This window comes from Pseudonaja textilis, chromosome 8 (genome assembly GCF_049901715.1).
Source record: "Pseudonaja textilis isolate UNSWEBS1 chromosome 8, rPseTex1.2, whole genome shotgun sequence".
Lineage (NCBI taxonomy): Eukaryota > Metazoa > Chordata > Lepidosauria > Squamata > Elapidae > Pseudonaja > Pseudonaja textilis.
The window spans coordinates 8,777,892-8,800,760 of record NC_141997.1 but is presented as its reverse complement, the minus strand read 5'-3'; the positions used below and the strand labels follow the sequence as shown (position 1 = coordinate 8,800,760).

Below are 22,869 nucleotides of genomic sequence, written 5' to 3'. Positions count from 1 at the left end.
TTCTTCATGTTTTAAAATTCTTCCCATTTTGGACACATTTGCAGTATTGTCTGACCAAACTGTATACTTGACATTTGAATTTTTTTTCGCATGTTAACTGGCTAGAGCTTTTGGTGGTCCATCGGGCCTTAAGGCACTTAGAGGACACAGTCTCAGATAAGGACATCCTGGTTTTGACTGACAATGTGTCAACCAAGGCGCATATTAACTGTTTATTTAATGCTAAAAACAATAGCCATGATCCTAAGAAAGAAAGATGAATTGGAAGTACAGACCAGGGTTTGCTCACTAACTTGCTCAAATTTTCAAATATAATTTTCAGAAATCTAAAAAAATTAGCTGTTTGAAAGAAATGATGTTCTTGTGAACACTCTAAAACACAATTTTGAATAATTTTTGACACAAGTACTATCCTACGAACAACTGCCTTACTAAAAATTCATCTCTGAGGTTTTTTCAGGTCTGTGAAGCAGCTTCATCTTTTTCTAATCCACGGGTGTCAAACTTGCGACATCACATTGTCACAACTTTGTTTCCCCCTTTGCTAAACCAGGGATGTGCCTGACCAGCACATGAAGAATCTGGCCTGCAGGCCACGAGTTTGACACCCCTGTTCTAAACTATCCACTTTTAGAATGGCCTCCTAATATTGCCAGTGACTTAATTTTTTATTTCCTAAGGCTTTCTTTCTTTTATATCTGCTCTTGCAGCAATCAGTATCAAGTCTCCTAGTGATTCTCTCTTCCACTGCTGATACTTCCCTTAAAATTGCTCATGACTGATTATTAACTTATAACTAGCCATTTCATTGACCTTTTATGTCTACAAAGGTTCCAGTATTAATTTTGGAATTCTTTTATTAATTCTTTTATTTCTGGAATATTTTCCTTTTGGATGAAATCATTGATAAGAGTTTTCATCTCCCAAATTTGCATTTAGCAGCAACATTGGCCCATTCTGCTCACAACATTATTTCTCACTCAAGTGATACACTAAAAATTTGTTATGGAATAATTATTCCATGGTAATGAATAAAGGAGGCTAACCAATAATGAAAAAAAAAGATCAACTATTATACTGTAGGATCTACCCCAAAAGATGGACACATTTTAAAAGGTTAATATTTATGGATTCAAAGACAAACAAAACTTTTTTGGTCTAATTTATTGTTTACATATATGCTACTGCCTTATATGGCAAACATTACATTGGTGCATGTATACAGTATACTATCTGAAGACATAGACATTAAGAATCTTATTTGACATTTCAAAAATGCTGAATTGTGATTTGAAGATCCCTTGATTTAAATAATAAATTTATGGAAAATTATTTTCTTGAATGTGATTTTCTTGCCTGGAAATAATGGGGCAGGGGGCTTTATCTGTTACAGTTTATTTATATGCATTGAATCATAGTTGTTAAATATGTTTGTGTATCATATACAACTTAGCAATAATAAATATAGATATTCAACTGTTTGTCTATAAATGCAATCTAGAAACTATCTCTATAATCCAGAGAGAAATATAGTAAAACTTGTTTTAATATTTTTTTTAAAGAACAACGAGATAATGCTAAAATATTTTTGTACCAGTTTGGATTTCATCTGCCTGTTCTGATAAGCAAGCTGGCATTAAGTACAAGGTAGCATGAAAACCAGAAAAAAACATAGTACTGTATGATAATTCTTAACAGAGTTTCCAGGCTTTCAGCTTTCAATCAGAATAGAGCTGGAAGGGATCCTGGAGGTCTTCTAGTCCAATCTGCTGCTCAAGCAGGAGACCCTACACCACTTCAGATAGGTAGTTGTCCAGTCTTTTCTTCAAAACCTCAAGTGATGAAACACCTATAGTTTTGCCTAAATTCCATGTTGCTTCTCTCCTTGATTAGTTTCCATCCATTGTCTCTTATCTTGCCCTCTGGTGCTTTGGAAAAAAAGTTGACCCCCCTCTTCTTTGTGGCAGCCCCTCAAATACTGGAATACTGCTATCATATCACCCTAGACCTTCTTTTCTCTGGATTGGCTATACCAAATTCCTGCAACCGTTCTTCGTGTTTTTGTTCCCAAACCCTTAATCATCCTAGTTGCTCTTCTTTGCACTTTTTCCAAAGTCTCAACATCTTTTTTATAACCAAAACTGGATGCAGTATTCCAGGTATGGTCTTACTACGGCTTCATAAACTGGTACTAATACTTCATGTAATTTTGATTCTGTGTCTCTGTTTATACAACCAAGGATTGTATTAGCTTTTTTAGCTACTGCCGTGCACTGCTGGCTCATGTTTAAGTGATCATCCACTAGGATTGCAAGGTCCCTCTCACAGTTACTATTTTTTGAGCCAGGTTTCCCCTAATCTGTACTTGTACCTTTGGTTTTTCCCACCTAGGTATAAAACCTTGCTTTTCTCCACATTAAATTTCATGTTGTTGGATAGGGCCCATTGTTCAAGTCTGTCAAGATCTTTTTGGATCATGAGCTTGTCTTCTGGGATGTTAGATATTCCTGCCAGCTTAGTGTCATCTGCAAATTTGATGTTTCTCTTCTATTCCCTCATCTAAGCCATTTATGAAGATATTGAAGAGTAATGTACCTAAGACGGAACCTTGTGGTACTTCACTGCTTACTTCCCTCCATGTTGATGTAGTATCATTAAGTACTACTCATCGAGTATGGTTTGTCAGCCAGTTACATATCCATCTGTTGGTGATGCTGTTTATCCCACATTTTTCTAGTTTATCAGAAAGTAGGTTGTTGTCTACTTTGTTGAATGCCTTACTGAATTCGAAGTATACTATGTCTACAGCATTTCGTCACTTTATCAAAGAATCAAATAAGATTGGTTTGGCATGATCTGTTTTTAACAAACCTATGCTGGCTGTTAATTATAACTTTATTTGTTTCTAGATATTCACAGATCCGTTTTTTTGATTATTTTTTCCAGTATCTTCCCAGGCATTGATGTTAGACTGATTGGTCTGTAGTTTCCTGAGCCTGTTCGACACGCCCCCACCCCCCTTTTTTTTAAGATGGACTACATGAAAGAATGTTGTCCTTCTGGTTTATGCATTATATATTTAAAATCCTGGTGTAAACTGCATTAGACCTTGGTGGTGGTTATAGTCTTTGATGGCTTGTACATTATAATAAAACTATTAATCAAATGTATTGAAATGTATTGAATATAGGTACTGTTGTACATTCAGTACAAATCTTGTGAAATTATTTTACCTCATGCCAATTATATGTTTATTTTCTTTGCAGGAATCTCTTTACAAACTTAGAACATAAATGTGCTAAAGCCCACCAACCATTACAGACTTGACTTCTGCAAATAACTTGCTCTTCTCTGGCCATGTTGTACAATTGGTGTTCCATGAGGAATTTGTCTTCATGAAGATTCCTAATATTGGTAATGTGATGAATAAATTTGAGATCCTTGGGGTTGTAGGTGAAGGTAAGCATATATTCATGAATAAATTTAATTGGGGATTGAGAAGAGATGTGAGCATAACTAGAAAGAAGTAGGTGAGACATTGATTACAGAATGCAGTTTTTGTTTTGCCATGGCTAGAAACATACAATTTTTCTAATCATTGATATGGCATGATGGACTCATTTTTTTCTGCTGTTTGACCACATTAATTCCTGATATATAACCAAAATGGAAAATCTAAATGACTGATATTATAGTAGGACAAAATAAAATTGAATGGAACAGCAATTTTTCTATCATAAAGGCTTTAACTCTTTATATTACAGTTTCCTAATCTTATGAGAGCTTTCTTTCTTCCTTTGAAGCCTTTTTATATGTGAGATTTTCAAAATCAAGAAGAGATCTTGATTGCTTGTCCAACTGAGTTTGGAGCTGTATTATAATGCTGAGTTTCAAAACTCTCACAGAAGATTTTGTAGTTTCCATGCCTCTGCAAGCACCTATTTTTTAAAAAATAATTTTGGCTCTTAATACAAATACTGTTTTTGGTAAGTCATGAGTGGATATGAGTGGATAACTAAGTGGTAGATATACTGTTGAATTTTTTTTAGTTCTATTGTGTTTATCTTACCACTTAGGATATATTGCTGCATATCGCCAAGTACATTTAGAAATGGTTTAGTGTGAAAACAATTTAATTTTCTAATAATTAAAGCATTCTTGCTCAACAATACTACTTAAAATAGAACTTCTGGAATTCAGTCAAGTTGCATCAACTACTTTATGCTACAATCATTCAAGCTTGGGTTTTTTTTTCCAAATTAAGGAAAGTAATGCTTAGACACCTGCATTGTTATCTGAAATTAAAATGTTTTGTTGCACAATATATATGACCTCTTAAAATTTATTTTATACTAAAAATATGGAAACATGCACACATTCAGTTAATTTATGTTTAATCAAATGTAATGAAGGAAGAATGTCAAGCTTCTTAAAAATCTACTAGCCAATTTTCACTTGAGCCTAAGAATAAAATTTTGCAACATTTAATCCAAATAATAATCTCTACAATTAATATTATTGTTCTATACACAACAACATGAAGTCATAGGTGCCAGTTCCTTAGATGGTGTTGGCTTTTATATCATTACATTTTTCCCAAGAACCTAGGACAGTGTTGGCGAACCTTTGCTGAAATGGGAGCGCACACATGGGGGCGGGGGTGCCAGAAACTGGAAGAGCAGCTCCCTGGCATGCATGCGCGCACAGGGAAGCTGAGCTTCTGGTTTCCGGCATGCGCATGTGCATTGGCCACCTGGTCTTCCAGTTTCTGGCATACATGTGGGTGCAAAGACCAGCTGGCTGGCACACATGTGCGGGCGGGAAACCGGAAGGTCAGCTTCCCGGCATGCACATGTGCGCCAGGGAGCTGCTCTTCCAGTTTCCAGCATTCCCGTGTGTCTGCACCCGGGAGCTGCTCTTCCAGTTTCCGGTGCTCCCATGCATGTGAATACCACCTGGCCAGCGCACATGTACACACCGCAACCCAGAAGAGCAACAGGCGATGGCTGGTATGTCTGGAGAGATGGCTCTGCATGCCACTTCCATCACACGTGCCATAGGTTTGCCATCAAGGACCTAGGATGTAGTAATGTATCAGTATAATATATGTGGGGATCCAAGCATTGTGACCTTTTGTAATTGGCAGATGGAAACTTAATTAATGCACAGATTTTCTAAGTGTCATCCAAGATTTTTATCAAACATGCCAACAAACGGTGGGATCAATTTATGCTCTACTTTTTAAACTTCAATTTTCAGACCTTGAATACTGTGCTCTCCAATTCTTTGTCTTCTGTTATCCCCTGATACTGCCACATCAATTATCCACATTGTCTTTTCACCCACGGTTAAATCTGAGCTAAGACTTTATCAGTTTCTATTTGTACATTTCACAATATTTCAATCTGCTGATTTTTTACTATTTTTTCAACTATATGTTACCACCAACTTTTCATTGGTGCATATGGTATTTTTAATAAATGTTTCAGTGAATCATTTTGAAGACTATATTATGTTGTTGTTTATAATCAGTTTCTGCAATCTTCTTGCAAGGATCTGAATACATGATCTACTGTTTCTTCTTTGCAGAATCTGTATTTGAATCATTTGATGATTGTTTAGTTCTGGTTTTGATTGCATTAGTTGGAATAGCTTGCTCTTGAGCAGCTAAAATCAAACCATTCATTTTCTTTTTTTATTATTCTATTTGTAAACCATTGCCAGATTTTATCTGTATCACTTTCCCCTCTATCTTTTGAAGAAATTGATCATGTAATGTATTCTGTTTATGTTTTTATTACATTATTTCAATATTCATTATTATTGTTGTGGTGGTGGTGGTGGTAGTGGTAGCTGTAATAGTAGTAGTAGTGGTAGTTAATTCAATTCACATTGTGGGACTGGTAAAAAATTAACAGTTCAAGTCCTAATTAAAGACCTAAGAGCTGTTAAGTTAACCCTATGTATCTAGGCAACTTTTTGGGTATTGCTCCAAGGGCTCCTATTACTATTGGTACAACCATTGATTTCTTTCTCCACAATCACTTAACTTCAATTTGCAGATTGTGGTATTTTGTTATTTTTTCCTAATCATTTATCTTCAATTCGTGCATCACCTAGTACTGCAGTATCAGTGAACCAGACTTTTTTCTTTTCCACAAAAGTGATGTCAGGCATGTTTGTCTGTTTGGATTCGAAAGTCGCATAAGCTCTTGACCTTTCATTCTCAAGAACTTGGTGTTCCCAGTAATTTTTGCTGCAATTATTATTATTATTATTATTATTATTATTATTATTATTATTATTATTATTATTATTATTCATGCACAGTCAGTCAGGTGTTCAGACTGGATTTGGCATTTTTGTCTACCTAGAGTCCTTACCAAGGACCTAGGATAGGCAAATCTGGATGTTTGACGGTGTTACAGATATTGTTGCAGGATGGAAGCAGTTCCAAGTAAAGCTGCCTTCTGCAATTGACTGATGGAAAATTGTCAATGCCTATGGTGTTCAGGTGGTGCTCCAGTTGTTTTTGGGACTGCATCCAAGGCGCATATTACTATTGGTACTACCCTTGCTTGCCTTTTCCATAGTGTTCTATTTCTATTTGTAGGTTTTTGTATTTTGTTATCTTTTCCAGTTCTTTCTGTTCTATTCTGTTGTCTTCAGGCACTGCCACATCCTCTATCCAGACTTTTTTTATCTTTCTTATTGACAACTATTAAGTCTGAGGTGTTATGTGGCAGGTGCCTGTCTGTCTGGATTATGAAGTCCCAGAACAATTTTATTTCATTTTCTATGACTTTTTCTATTTTATGGTCCCACCAGTTCTTGCTTACAGGCAAATGAAATTTCTTGCAGATCTTCCAATGCACCATTGTTGCTATTTTGTTATGCCGCTGCTTGTAATCAGTTTGTACAATCTTCTTGCAGCAGCTTAACGGGTGGTGCACTGTTTCTTCGACTTCTTTGCATAGGTGGCACTTACTGTCTGTTGCTGTCTTCTCAATTCTGGCTTTGTATACATTTGTCCTTAAGGACAAATGTATACAAATTATTATTATTATTAATGTATTATTATTATAGTTATATTTGCCTTTTAAAATATACATATAATACTTTCTACAATGTACGTATGAATGTTGAAATTTGTTTTTTTTTTTCTAATTTTGGGCTATAGGAGCCTATGGTGTTGTGCTTAAGTGCAGACACAAGGTAAGTAAAACAATCTATGTTGTGCTTTGTTATCTGTGTTTTGGTTTTCCCAGACCATGGTTTGGTTTCATATGCCTGAAAGTTGCCCTGGCTTGTGTACTGTTCATTCTGAATGAGAATCTGTTTCTTCCCTTTCCTTGTTTAAATCTACCTATAGTTTGACCCTTCATTTAAAATCCTTATCCATGGTTTTTATATAATTTCTTGTTGTCATGGGTTACAGATTAATTATGGCAAATTATTGTTTGTTGCCGAAAAAGAGAAATTTGCTCAATTGTAAAGAAAAAGAAAGCTAGTTTTCATTATGAAAACTATTATTTTGCCTTAGTCTCAATGATCCAACTCTGCCGTAGACAATTATACCAAAATTGTTGTATTTAAATTATTTTTTCTGTTAAACTAATTATTTTTAAACCCAATCTAAAAAGATGCTTTTGAAAGTTTTGATTCAAAAACCTGAATTTCTACTTTAAAACTTTGGCTAAATTGGCATTCTACATTTTAGGCTTTGTGAATAATGTACAGTGTTCTTGGTTTTATTTTTTAAATATAAAGATAATATTAATCTATATTCTCAATAAATCTATATTTGATAAAATATATTGTCTGAATGACACAGAATGTATTAAAAATCAACCTGAAGATTAGCTGCTGTTGTGGGAAGGGGCTGTTTGCCTGGCAAATTTACTCTTTCTATAATGCCTATCTTTCCCTATTATGTTCTTCCCAACACTTCATCTTATTTCCCATTTCTTTTTTTTATGTATCCAGTGCAGTTATCTCCCACTCTTAATTTCTTATCCTGTTACTTTCCTTTTTTTTGTATCTGCAGAAAGGAGTTTCTGCATGAATGTGTGTATACCTACATACATCTGTGGTGCAAGAGTGTTTTATGTGTAAGAGAAAGATCATCTGATACATGCAGATAATAAACTTGCACGTCATCCAATTCTCAGTGACTCTGGGCAGCTCACAGCAATCTAAAAACTTACAAAACATAAACAACAAAGATAACAAATACAGAGAAATGAACGAACTCAGTCTCCCTCACCAAAGATCTGGGTCAGAATAAAGCAAGTAAATAAGTGGATCCTAGGTCAAAGAACTTAATTTTAGTTAGCAATTATTAATTGGATTAATGTATTTTTTATCCTAGTCCTCTTCAGTATTTCTTTTTTCTTCTTCTCATTTCTTTTCTTTAGGGTATTGTTTCTTGCAGACATATATTAAAGAATACATACGGATAAATTAATCAGGCATAAGAACCTCTTCAGGTATAAATTGGACTTGGCAATCCAAGATTGATAGGGAGAATTCAATAGGATTTTTGATAGTGGACATTTATTCTTTTATCTCCTATTTGGTAGTAAATAAATCTTAATACAAGCTCCTCCTTCCTTTGGATAAGTGCAAAATAGTATATTCTTTCTCAGTAATACTAAACAATGTTTTTACAAAAAAATAAAATAAAACATTGAAAAAAGTGCGCTAAAAAGGACAAAAAAACAAAAACTCATATACAATCCCTCCAGTTGTTGAATACTTATAAATATATGGCAACCATGTTAATTTCCCCCATTGTGAAGCAGGCCGCAAATTTATAAACTTCTACATATATTTGCAACTTATTTGACCCATCATTTTTATCTAAATTTATAAAAGCAAAGCAGTTTACAGTAACGCAATGCCAAAATCATCTGTTAACACTCTATTATTGTATTTAACTTGTAGAACAGATTTCTTCAAGGACGGGATCTGCATTGTAGTTCTCCATGGGTTGGCTGGGAGTGAGGAGACAGGATGGATGTCTCCTGCAGCACCCTGCCGGCCAAAGCGGGGCATGGGGGGGTGTTGTGAGTGCTCCCTACCCCATTTTGGCTGCCAGAGGCACTGCGGGCTGGTTCTTTGCTATTTGCAGGCCGGCCCCACGGGGCAGATTTTAAGTACCCCATAGGCCGGATCTGGCCCGCGGGCCTTGAGTTTGAAACCCCTGTTGTAGAAAGTCTACTACAGCTTTTTATCTATTACAAAGTACAACAGCTGTTATCTCTGATCTGTCCAAGATCAAATATCCTTGTTTACTTCTTAATAACAAAGCTTTTCCTTAAACTTCCCCAAAGTCATAAAGGTTTGCTATGAGTATCTACATAGCTTCTGTCATTCAAAAAATCTCTGTGTAAACAAAAACATAACATCCATCCTCCCCCCAAAAAATCTAGTTGAAGTTGTTTTCCAATTGGATATAATATGTCCATTCTCCAATTTCCATCAATTTTCTTAGGAAAATCCAATTTATCACTCATCAATCTATCAACTCCAATTCTTTTAGCCTTCTCAAATACATTCACCACTTTCAAACCAAGCTCCTGTTATAAGTCTGGTTTGGCTTCAGTTGCTTGTAACTGGGTATCCTCTTTAGGTTGATTTAAAATCATAGTTATGTTATCAAACATTTTATCAAAGTCTTCAATTTGAACTTGTAGGTTATTTTTCCCCAAGTCTTCTCAAAGGGCTTTACCTTTAAGCTGGAGCATTGTCTACCCTCCGCTTTTACTAGGAGAGAACTGAATGCAACAAGTTTCAGGGAAAATCTCAGGCAAAAAGCATGCAAAGCAAATTGAAACAAACTATAGAGCCCAACTCCCTAGTAGCTAGGCAACTCTGGTTGCTGCATACCAAAGCTAGAAGAAATGACCTTGGAGAGATAAGCAAAGCCAAGACTATAGTTGCAAAGCTGCAATGAAAAATTCTCTACTGACTCCACCAACATGGCAGCTAGCAGCAGGCTAACTAACATTAGGGGAGTTAAATGTAATTAACAGGATAGTTGCAAAAGAACCTTAAAATGATATTTCTCACAGTTAAAATAGGTAAAGAAAAAAGGGGGAAATTTTGATCTAAAAATAAGACCAAAACTTTTTGAGAGTGATAAAATGCAAAGTCTCTGTAGTGGAAATCCAGTATAAATGTAAATCCAGTTTCTTTCACTACCCAGAAAATTACCATGATTTCCATAGAGAGAAAAGTGAAAATTATTGAGAGCAGCAAAGTGAAACAAAGAAAGAACAGAGAAAAATTCATGTCAAAATCTGGCAAGGGGTTAGAATAAATTAGCATTCAACCAGTCCATTAACTTTTAAGAATAAAAAAGAAAATACAAAAGAAACTTCAAAACAGTTAAAACCAAGGCAATCAGTTGATAGGAAAAGATGGAATCCTGACTTTCCGGCCTCTCCTACCAGAAACTGCAATCTTCAAGATTTGTCTTCTCAGGTGGGTCCACAGCTATCCAAAAGTCACTTTGGATCAATCCTAGGTGCCCTTGTTCAAATCTGGGGAGCAATGCCGCCTAAGAGCCAGCTTTGGCAAAAGAATCAGCTGATCATCACATAAGAAAAAGATTGCCCTACCATTCAGCACGCTATCTTGAGAGGATAAATGCAAGATAGTATTTTATTACTGTATCTATTTTACAAACAAAACATTCACAAGTGTAAATCTGGTTTCTGGCTCAAGAAAGCGATATTTGCTTTGAACGATAGATAAATGAAAACAAAAGAAAAAAATTAAAAGTGTTTGTGAGCATCAATCTTTAACATATTGTGGATTTAAACTTTTTTTTTGTACAGTGATTTTTCCAAATGTATTATATAGAAAAAAATGAAGATGGTTTCCTGTTAGAAATAAAAATAAAATCCCTTCTGAATCAAGTTTGGCTCTTCACAACCTTGATCTCTTCCCAGCCAAGTATTAATTTTATTGGTCTGTGCTGAACTACTGAAGATCAATCTGAATGATCAATTATCACCTTAACTAAGCATTCTGTTATAAGAACCAGTATTAAAATAATTTATGTAATTCAGTTGCAAAGGTGGATGGAGGTGAGGAGTAGGCTCTTACAGAAAATTTAATGCCAAGCATCTATCAACCCTCTAGAAGGTAGGAGCAGATTTCCTGGCTAAATTTGATTCTTGCCTCAAAAATTAAGAGAGAACTAGATGCCAGTAAGGCAAAACTGATAGACAAAATATAAATCTGTAGCACAATATGGGTTCAGGTATTTACTAAAAATATGACTATTCTTTCTGGTGAACATATTTTTTTCTTTCTTTTTTAGGAGACACATGAAATTGTGGCCATTAAAAAATTCAAAGACAGTGAAGGTACTTGTTTCTATTTGAATATAGTGCATTTACTTTTTAAATTAATGGGTTCTTATCCATGATTTGGAATAGTGAGAGTAGGAGTTTAATAATTTATTGTTCTGTGTCAACATATCAACTATGAAGAGATCAGAGTTTTATTTCAAAACTTATTGGACAGATGCTGGAGATAGTCCTTAATATGCAAGCTTTCTACATGTCTGTATTTGTTCAGACCTTTCTCAACTTGGCACCTCCAAATATGTGAGATTACAGTAATAAACACTGAATGTATTAATGAGCTTCTGTTTCATTAGAAAATATAGTCAGCATTTTAAAATTATTCTTAGTATGGTATTAGCATGTTTCAGACATATTTCATTATGATTTGATTGCTATATATCCAGAAAAAATCTGAATAATCTGAAATGTTTCCTGATAAGCAATTTATTACTTATATAGATAACTGAGTCAGAGTCTGTCTACTCTGTGTTGTGTACATATCAGCAGAAATTTAATTCAGAAAAACCAACATGACTTAATATATAGTTGAACTGTAGATGATTCTAGATCCTTGAAAAAATAATAACTAGCAAATATCTCCTGATTCTGGTTTCACTTTTAAGAGTTCTAGAAGAGGATCTCTTGGCACTAATAACAAATGTTATTTCATTTTGCATTGAACCTGAAATGAATTGAGAGCCAATTTGGTGTACAAGTAGTCCTTGATTTATGATGGGCCATTTAATAACCATTTAAAGTCCTGACAGCCTTGGAAAGGGTGCTTTGCAGCCTGGAAAGCACTTCCAACCATCATAAAATGTGCCCCTCCCTAGAGTCATGTGACTGTGATCTGGGTGCCAGTGGCCAAATGCCCTATTATCTTGTGATTGCCATTTGCAATCTTCTCTGCTGGCTTCCCCAGAATGTCAGTGGGAAAACCAGGAGGGAAGTGGCAAGCTGATGTTGCCTGCCAAGAAGCCTTCCTCTGGTTATTGGGGGCTGAACTTCTTTGGCAGGGTGGAGAAATGGTGCTCAGATCCTGAAGATCCGTGTTCCATTTCTGCACCCCAGCATACTTATTATCTTCCCCAGAAGCACCCCATGCTCCTGATCTGGGACTCAGTCCACCTAATGATCCGCGTGATCACTTAACCACAATCAGTTTCCCAGCCCTAGGAAGGAGGCAATGATAAACCTCTTCTGAAAAACCTTATCAAAAGAACTGTAGGGATTTGTCCAGGTAGTCTCTGAAAATTGGACAGAATTAAATGGAAGAAAAAAATGAAATTAATTTCAGCAAGAATATTTTCCCTCTGTCTTATAAGTAGTATGGACTGGCCCCAAAGGCCTAATTCCAGAGCTGTTGGTACCCCTCTTCTGGATTGCTATTTTCCTTATAAAAGCATGAGATTAACATTTATGCAAATTATTTTCCTATCTTTCTATTTGGCCTTTATTCTCTTAATTTAACTTTGGCTTGGTTTGGAAACTTTAATATATTCATGCTTGTAAAAGGAGTTTACATTCAGTGTAAAAATATTCTTTTATTATATTTACTCAGGATTAATTCTCAGTACCAGCCATTTTTTAAATATTTATGCTTAACAATATTACAATATAACTTTTAAGCAAAAGCTCTCTATTCAGTGTAGTACCCCATGTGGGATAATATTTTGCACAACAAATAAGCATTTCTCTATTGACCTGGAACTATAAATATGCAGGCGTTTACCGTTTTTTCTGGATAATGTATTTTCCTTTAAAAAATGCCAAAAAATTCTTTTTAATGTGTCTTTATCTCAGGCCAAATTTTAGAGTAATACTTATCTAACAGCTCAACAACAGTCCTTTGAGTGAGATGGGTAGTTAAGAAATATGAAAAAATATAAATAAAAAAAAACATTGAAATAAGATAGCTGAAGAATAGTTTGGAAGAGGAAGATAAATTGTGGGATTTATTATTTACCGTTACTCTGCTATAAAACATTTTGTCATAATGGCTAATCTTACAATAATATACTAATTAGATAAATTGTTGTGTAGTATCCACATATAACTTTCACTATTAATAGTATTTGTTCATAAATGAAATGTAATATTCTTGAAATACTATTTCACCAGAGATAAAATGTTGTAATATACTAATAACATTAGCGTAATATTGTTTTTTCATCAATATAATAGTCATCACACTAATGAAATGTATTGACAAATAGTGCACAGTGTTTTTGCATTTTTATTAAGGGGAATAGAAATTCAAATTAAATTTGTCTTTCATAATTTTGATGGATATCTTAAATAATCAGTTTATAAGAATTATAAATATTTATTGCTAGGCACTTATGCAAAGCTAAGTGATTTGTTTGAATAATCCATAGCGGCTGAATTAAAATGATTTAGGTAAATAACCTTCATTATACTAAGCCAAAATAAAAGAAAATATTTCATAGTTTAGTGTGAAATGTACAATGAAACTTGCTTTCTGTGAAATTTTGAACAAGACTGCTTAGGCCAGTGGTGGGATACAGCCGATACGTGCCGGTTCAGGCGAACCAGTGGTAAAAATTCTGACTGGCCCCACCCCACCCAGTCACTCTTAATCTTGCCCGCTTACCCGACATAGTTGCTGCTGCTTTCTGTCTGGCTCCCTCGCATGTCTTGACCACACAGTCATCGTGGGCTAGTCAGCTTGCCTGTCTTCGCCCCGGCCTCCCACGCGGTCCAGATCCCTGCCGAACCTTCCTTTGCCATTCTCCGCTGCCTCCAACGCAGTCCAGCTACCTGCCTGTCTGGTGAGCCTTCACCTCTTATAGGGCCTCCTAAGGCTCCCCTGGCCTGTTAAAGGCCAAAATAGACGCTCCCTGGGCATGATCCAGGCATCCCAGACCCCCTTCGGGTCTTCTCTGGGCTCCTCCGGCCTCTTACAGGCCGAAATGAAGAGTTCCTGGGCCCGATCTGTCCTCCCCACCCCATTTCCCATGGCTTTACTGTACTTACTTTGTGAAGAGCTGTGGAAGAGGCTGAGCCACGTGGCAGAGAAGCCAAAGTCTTTTATTCAGAAGGCAGTGAAGCTGTAAGAACATGAGATGTAAGGAAAACAGCTTTCTCCATCTGAATAAAAGTCTTCGGCTTCTCTGCCATGAGGGTCTGCAGCCTTAGTTTTTACCCAGTCTGGTCAGGCTTACTTTGGGCCCAGTCAGCTTGCTGCTGACTGGCTAGTACGAATGAGCAGCTTCAGGGATTGGGGTGTGGCAGCCAATCAGCAAGGGCCTTGCAGTTCAGCGCAAGGAGACAAAGGAAGCAACCTTCCCTTTCATTGGCTGTTGCTTCCATCTCAATCCCTGAAGCAGGAGGTTGCTGTGGCCCAGGCCAGGCTTAGACCTGCTGGCCACATGGCTCCAGCCGAAGTCTTTTACTCAGAAACTGGTGAGAATGTTTTCCTTAGATTTCATGTTCTTCCAGCTTCACCATCATCTGAATAAAACACTTTGGCTTCTCTGCCAGTGGGCCAGCCTCTTCTGGAGATCTTCAAAAAGTAAATAATAAAGTAAACGGCAAGATTAACATTTCCATTATTTTCAGTGGGAAGTAGAGGTAATTAAGTTAGCATGAATGTAACCTCTTAAGGTTATGTTTAAAAATATGTTTATATGTAGAAAATGTCCCTGATTTGCAACTAAATCATTTATTTCCATCCTTTGATTTTTGCAGCAAATTGTACATTTTTGTTTTGATAAAAGCAAAGTGAATATTAATTTCTTCAAACTAGTTCCTCTCTCACCATCCTCTAAAGCTCTATTCCTTAACTGATTTTTCTTAATAATTTGTTTATTTAGAATAACATAAAGGAAGCAGAAAAAAAGGTAGTAGAACTCTTAAGGGAGCAAAATCCCCATAGCTATATAATGATGGTCTCTAAAGTGGTCTTATTGCCACAGTAAAAAGCAGTAAAAAAGAATGACTTACAGCTCTTACTGTTTCCAAAATATATACTGGTACTTGCTAAAGTTTTAGAAGGTACCAGTGTTAACTGATAGCTGCTTCCATTAGCAGAAGAACAGCTTCCAGTATAGGGGAGAATAATCACAAATCCAGCAAGTTTTATATTTGCTTGAGAGTCTGAGAAACCTTTTGCTAATGATAGAATGAGACTTCACTGAACAACTAATGTAGTTTTGTCTGTAGTTCTTGAAATCCATGTCACAGAATTCAGTGTTTCAAAGGTATTCATTTCATTTTAGCCATTTTTGACATAAGATTGCCAGACTTAAAAATTCTGAGTATTTAAACATTTCATGGAAAAGTCTTTTTATAATGCTATCAAGCATTGTACATTAAGCTTGTTAAATTTCTTATTTCTGATCAGATTGCATTCCACAATGCTTCAAGTGTATAATGGCTTATTTAGTAAAAATTATACCTTTATAGCAAAAAAAAGAGTAAGTAATCCATAGGAAATGGGGTGGAGAGGAATAAGTGGAATCTGAGATGCTAGCGAAGCAGGCCCAGTCTGTGGAGACCCAGCAGGGCAGGATGGGGTCGGGGAAGCAAAATTTGAATCCCACCACTGCCTGTACCTGATCGTGCCTCCCTGATAGTGAAAGGGAAGGGAAGGGGCGGAGGGCAGTAAATACGCCAGCTTAATCTAAAGGGAAGCGGGGGTGGGGGGAGAGAAGGGAGACAAGAAAGAAGGAAGGAAGGAAGGAAGGAAGGAAGGAGGGAGGGAGGGAAGGGAGAAAGAGGGAAGGATGGGAGAAAGAAAGGGAGGGAAGGGAGAAAGAAAGAGAAAGAAAGAAAGAGGGAGGGAAGGGAGAAAGAGGGAAGTGAAGTGAATGAGATATGGAAGGAGGGAGGGAGAGAAAAAGGAGAGGGAGGAAGGACCACAAACTCTGGCACTAGATGTGGTTTCAGAGGATGCTTTGAAACAGCACAGCAATCCAGGTCTGGAAGGGACCTCAGAGGTCATCTAGTCCAACCCCCTGCTTCAGCAGGAGACCTTACATCATCTTAGTTATTTTGGTACCTTTAACACAGAGGAGAAATTCCCAGAAATCCCCGGGCATTGCCAATGTCTCCTCCCTAGTAAAAAAAAAAAAAACTAGAGCAAAAGCTTCATGCAGTATTAAAAAGAAGAATAGAAAAGGGGGATGCTGTGTATTGTCTAATGGACTGTTAAATTGACCACACCCACCCAGTCACATGATCACATAACCATGCCCACCCAGTCACATGACTGCAAAGCCACGCCCACAGAACTGATAATAAAAAAATTTGAATCCCACCACTGGTTTAGGCTGACAGTTTGTTTCTCAGGATTTAAAGATTGATTAATTATGTGCTATCAAGTCAGTGTCAGCTCTTAGCAATCACAGAGGTTTTCTACAAGTTTTGGGAAAAGAGTTGCATATATTTTACAATCTTTCACTCTTCAACTTACAGAAAATGAAGAGGTCAAAGAAACAACTTTACGAGAACTTAAAATGCTTCGTACTTTGAAGCAGGAAAATATTGTAGAACTAAAAGAAGCTTTTAGAAGAAGAGGAAAATTGTATTTGGTGTTTGAATATGTAGAAAAAGTAAGTTATTTATTTAGAAAAAAGGTGTTCCTGAATACAAATTGCTAAATTTCAAACATGTTTTATGTATAAAAATGCTATACGCTGTCATTAGTATTCTATAGCAATCTTAGTAATATTAAGAAATACTAAGTCTTTGCAGTAATTTTTCTTAAAATTTGACATTGAGGGAATGCCCGAAAACAACCTTCAACTTATCTTTTTCACTGCAAAGTAAATATAATTCAGTTTATATATTAAATAAGGAATAGCATTTTAAAATATAGTTAATTGATGAAGTTATAATCCTAGATTTATGTAATAAGCTAATGTATAAGCTATGGTTTATAAACTACAGTGGCTAAGTTGTCACAATAGCTAAACCAAGTTCAGACAAACACATTATTCTTAGGGGGAAATTGGTGAATATGCATTTTCTTAAAACCAATTGAATTGCTCTATAGTTGGTATACAGATTTATAACATAATACCATTGCTGATTGTTATTTTAATAGAAAATATTATTTGCTGCTTTAGGTTTTATTGTGCTTTGCATTTGCAGTGCTACGCATTGGTAGCACTTTACAGCTTTTAGAAATTATTTTTATTTGCCTTTTAGATAGATAGATAAAAGCAAAATACCACTCACGCATCATCACAAAATTTCCAGAACCATAAAGCCTACAAACTTGAAATTTGCCACGTATGTTCCTCTTGGCTTCTAGGTGCTCACTAAGAAAGAGTTTTTCAAAATGACCATCAGAGCATTAGTATTTCCTATATTATTATTAATATGCTCTAATGCTAAGGAGTTCAACTCCCCCTCACCACCTGAAGAGAAATCTGTTCCAAATGCAAAACACAAGCAGAGGAGAGGAGTTGCAGTTTTAGTTTCACAGTACCTTTAGTACAGAAAAGTTGAGCTAAGCCACGCCAAGGCTCCTTGCTGTCTCCTTGCTCACACAGCAAATACTGTTTCACTTTCCAAACAGGCCTCAACTCTCTCACACACTGACAGGACACTAGCCAGATGAATAAAGATGGATGCTGGTAGGCAGAGGCAGAATTTTTTTTTTCATTATTTTCCTCCCAAAAAACTAAGCTGGACTACATAGTTTAGTCGCAAAGCACGGGTATCGAGCTATTATTGTATAAATTAAATGATCATGAATGCTGTTTTTTATTTCTCTTGTACAAGAGGACCATATTACAAGCCATTAATGGTTGTTTAACACTTTTCTAGATAGTGGATAAATCTTAAATTGCAGAATTTGTAATTTAGTTCTTTCTGTCTTTAATGATGTTGAACATAGAATATGCTTGAGTTGCTAGAAGAAATGCCAAATGGAGTCCCTCCTGAAAAAGTAAAAAGTTATATCTACCAGCTGATTAAAGCAATTCATTGGTGTCATAAAAATGATATTGTTCATAGAGGTAAGTAAATTAAACTTTAGAATGTATCTTTTCCTGAAAGCCTAAATATGTTTTAGCAAGAAAATTGATTTCACCAATTATTGTAAATTTATTGTCTATTTGTTAATTTAAAATAATACATGAGGCATAATTTTCTTCATGATAATAATACACACATGCACACACTTGTAAAATAAAATTGATAGGAGTTAGCTAAGAAATCCCACTGATTTTAATGAATCTAAATAACATACTCTTTGTGAATAATTTGTAATTTTCTCTTTATCATTAATACATTTCTTTATTCTGATGATTTTTTAATAAATTTTGTAATTGTAATTTCATTAAAATGTATTCATAATTGAATTTAACCAGTTACTGAACTTCAGGTTTAAAAACTAAATATTTTCCCCTAGACTAGTATTAAGCTTTCCTTTACTATAGACGTTTAGTTAAACTTGGTAACTATTATTCCAATATACTTTCTATTGGTTGTTCTATTATCATGGTTCAGTAACTTCTGGAAAGTGAGAAGTCATTGTCTATTAAAATTCATCAAAGTAATAGTTTGAAAGAATCTTAGAAGTTTTCTAGTTCAACTCCCTCCTCAAGCAGGAAATCCTATGCCATTTCAAACAAATGGTTGTCCAGTCTCTTCTTAAAAACATTTGGTGTTGGAGCACCCACAACATCAGTTTGACATTTGGCCATTATGTCTCTATTGCTGAAGGTTCTTTACAAAAAAATCCTGGATTTGAAAGAAAACCAGTTTGCTGTGGTGATTAAAATGCTAGCCTGGAAACTGGAGACTCTGAGTTCTACCTGTCCCTTAGGCAAAAAAACCAGCTGGGTAACTTTGGGCCAGTCACTCACTCTCAGCCCAATTACCTCATAAGGCTGTTGTTGTGGAATTAAAATTAGGGGAACCCTCCTTCCAAAATATGCCATTTTGACTGTTTGGAGAAAAGGTGAGTATAAATGCAGTAAATGAATAATATGCTGTACTGTTTCAGTCAGTGGTTGAATTCAATTTTTTTTACTACCGTTTCTATGGGCATGGCTTGGTGGGAGTGGCAGGGGAAAGCTACTGTAAAATCTCCAGTCAGAGGTGGCATTTGCTGGTTCTCCGAACTACTCAAAATACTGGTTCTCCAAAACTGGTCAGAACCTGCTGAATACCATCTCTGGAGTCAGTTGCTTGTTAATGCAGAACAGTGTATATGTTGTGATTCATTAACTATTTGCTGTGCATTTGAATATTTCAGATATCAAGCCAGAAAATCTCCTAATAAGCCACAATGATATTTTGAAATTGTGTGACTTTGGTAAGGCTTTTTAAAAATATATTAAAGAGATACCTTTATTACAATTCTTTATAATTTGAATTATTTTATGACAGTAAATGACCTTTTTAATTATAGTTTAATACAATACTGAAATATTAAAAAAATTGAGAAAACCACATTATTTTTCCTCTAAGCAGTTTCCTTCATTGTTCTACATCCATAGACAGAATCTTCAAAGCTAAAAACAAACTACTTGCATCATTAAAATATATTCAAGAACTTCCATGGAGAAGTTGTCTTGACCCTCTATCTCTCAACCAAATTATCCAGACTTTGCTGTCTGTTGTTCCTCTGGAATCCAGACCCTCCTTGAAATCTAAAAAACATTCCATCATGTCATCTCAGTATGCTATCTAAACAGTAGTTATTCTACTGGTTAGCAATATTTTGGTTATGATTACTGGGAAATGCAGTTTTACTGGTACTAAAATTAATATTTATATAGGTAGTCCTTGACTTATGACCACAATTGGGACCGGAATTTCCATTGTAAGCCATTGCAATCATAAGGTGATCCAATTTTACAACATTTTTTACAGTGGTTGTTAAGCAAATCACCAGGATCGTTAAATTGTGATTATTAAGTAAACCCAGCTTTCCCAGTGGACATTTTTTGTGGAAATCCGCAAAAAAGTTTGCAAATTGCGATCACATGACTGCAAGATACTGCAGCAGGTTATAAACCAAGCCAGTTGCCAAGTACCCAAATTGTGATTACATGACCGTAAGTCATAAATGTGAGCACAGGTCAAATAACTTTTTCTGTTGTAACTTTAAGCCATTGTTAAATGGTAATATGTCAAGGATTACCTGTATAACTAGAACACAAGAAATCTGTTTGTATTCTTAGTATTTTTCATAGTGTCTTAGAGTGCTGACTTCAGTGTGTGTGGGGGCCGGGGGGGAGGTCAGTCAAAAAATTTTAAAAATGTGAAATGCTTCAGTAAAAAAGATCATTAATGGCAGAGAAACTTATTTGAAAAACTGTTCAAGCATAATGAAAGATAGGTTGCCTGAAGGGGTGGGCTTCAAAAAATTTATCAAAGAGTTCTCTGCCTGGTTGTTGGGTGGGCATGGCCATGATGGGCATGCCTAATTTGCCTCCTGAACCACGGTGGGGGGTATTATTGCCCTCCCCAGGCTCTGGAGACTTTCCTTGAGCTTCTGGGAGGGCGAAAACAGCCTCCCCGTGCTCCAGAGGCTTTCTGGAAGCCGGAAATGGGCCCATTTCTGGCCTTCCCTTCCGGCTTCTAGGAGGCCCGTTTTTCACCCTCCTTAGGCTCTGGGGGCATTCTTTGAGCCTTTGGGAGTGCGAAAATGGCCTCCCCAGGCTCCGGAGGCTCCCTGGAAGCCGGAAACGGGCCCATTTTTCACCCTCTCTGAGCCTCTGCATGCGCCTTGTACTTACCTGCATCCAAAATGGGCCGCGTGGGGACTCATAGGAGGGGCAAGGTGGGGTGGGCAGGGCCAGCCAGGCGTGGGTTCTCCAAACTACACAGAATCTTAGCTAGGGGCTCTCCTGAACCACCAGCGGCTCACCCCTGGTTGCCTGTCTGCCTATCTGTCTGTCTGCTAGATAAAACACATAGTGAGTTTAGCTGTTAAACTAGGGCAACTTTTGACTTTAAAAGCTATAGCCTTAAAACGTATTATCCTGAAAATAAGTGCCAATACTCTTTGTTGTAATACTGGAAATTAGCTGAACAGTGTATCCTTTTTTTTTTCAGCTATCTGATAATATTAGAAATGCTATACATAAGAGACTCTAAAGATTGCAAGTATATTGTCCTATGTATTGGATGATATACTTGTAATTAAGCAAGCAAAAAGCCTTTTGCTTGCTTAATTACAAGCATCTGCTGAAGCAGAAGTAGTGCATTTTCTGATACTAAGAAAATTGAAGAACATTAAGAATTTAACACTTTTAACAAATGCACACTACTACAGTGCTATGGTGATTCAGGTTCCATTTCATTTTTTGTGACAGGTTATTCCCACTCAAAACTGTAGAATTAGTCACCTGAGCACTTATCTAAACTTACAGTTTTAATGTAAAAATGAGACACACCATGATCAAACCATTTAAGCTGCATATTCAGTGACGTTATTCTGTCCAAAGAACTAGAAGTTGATACACATATAGTTTTCTGTAAAGTGCAAAGAAGTTTCTGTATATGTTTTTTATTGCGTAAATTGAAATTATTGGACTTGGAAAGTTTAATATTTTATTTCATTAATGTACCTGAATGCATCTGGTGATATATAAAATAAACTTCAAATGCAAATGAATTTGCATTTCCTTTTAATATTTAATTTCAAATGGTCAAGATTTTTTTCCTGGTTAATAAATATGTTACAGTGTTTTATTTTTTCTAATCTTTTAAAACCCTTATCCATATATAGAATTTCAGGATTAAAAAGATAATAAATTAGTGAATTACCAATAAGTTAAGATCACCTTAATATTATTTTAATGAAGGTTTTGCACGGAATTTGTCAGAAGGTAGCAATGCGAACTATACAGAATATGTTGCCACCAGATGGTATCGTTCTCCTGAACTCTTGCTAGGGTAAGTAAACTTAGAATTTATTAATAATGTGACACAATTATATATGTTCGTGTGTTTTTGTGTTTGTGGAATTTTTCTTTTTAAGTATGGTATTTAAAGATCATGTTGCTAATGTGTATTTTCCAATAGAGCAAAGATGGGCTGTGGAAATTTAACGTGTGATTCAATATTTCTTAGTAACAATTTATTGATGTATTCCATGATTTAAGAGAATAGTTACATATTAAAAACCTTTCTTTAAATTACATGTTGTGTGTAATGATCTGAAATCAGGAATGGAATTCAGACGGTTCTGTCCAGTTTGACCGCACCCCTTGTTAACTTTTTGCCTCGTTTGGCAAACTGGTTGATCACACCACTGGCTAGCCCTGCCCCACCCCGCCTGGCCCCTTGCCTTGGCTGCTCGCCTAGAATTACACCCATGGCCTAGCTGCTCTCTGGTTCCTCGCCCAGGCCCAGCCTTACATCTGCAGCACCATCTCAGCACCACCCCCTGGGCGTGCACATGAGGTGGTGAGCGCGCAGGGCCTGGTGCCCCTGCGGACTGCTTGCTGAGCGCTGCCTTTCACCCAGGATGCCAGCCCAGTCCTTGCATGCTTGGAGCCTCCTGTGCTCGTGCCCAGGG

At 36.2% G+C, this 22,869-nt stretch overlaps 1 protein-coding gene across 7 annotated transcripts in view; it reads left to right on the top strand.

Annotated features, from left to right (window-relative positions):
* Nucleotides 1–22,869, top strand: part of CDKL5 (cyclin dependent kinase like 5) — a 110,743-nt gene that overhangs the window by 37,908 nt on the left and 49,966 nt on the right. For 3 of the 7 annotated variants that reach the window (XM_087938270.1, XM_026714213.2, XM_087938271.1), the window contains exons 2-8: nucleotides 3,267–3,459; nucleotides 7,181–7,215; nucleotides 11,333–11,378; nucleotides 16,800–16,936; nucleotides 18,229–18,349; nucleotides 19,594–19,653; nucleotides 22,154–22,244. In XM_087938270.1, the coding sequence (XP_087794396.1) occupies nucleotides 3,396–3,459; nucleotides 7,181–7,215; nucleotides 11,333–11,378; nucleotides 16,800–16,936; nucleotides 18,229–18,349; nucleotides 19,594–19,653; nucleotides 22,154–22,244 (554 nt within the window). In that variant the 5' untranslated portion in view covers nucleotides 3,267–3,395. Of the gene's footprint in view, nucleotides 1–3,266; nucleotides 3,460–7,180; nucleotides 7,216–8,434; nucleotides 10,489–11,332; nucleotides 11,379–14,696; nucleotides 14,896–15,545; nucleotides 15,584–16,799; nucleotides 16,937–18,228; nucleotides 18,350–19,593; nucleotides 19,654–22,153; nucleotides 22,245–22,869 lie in introns of those variants that run through there. The other 4 variants (XM_087938273.1, XM_087938272.1, XM_087938274.1 and 1 more) reach the window with 3 other exon arrangements.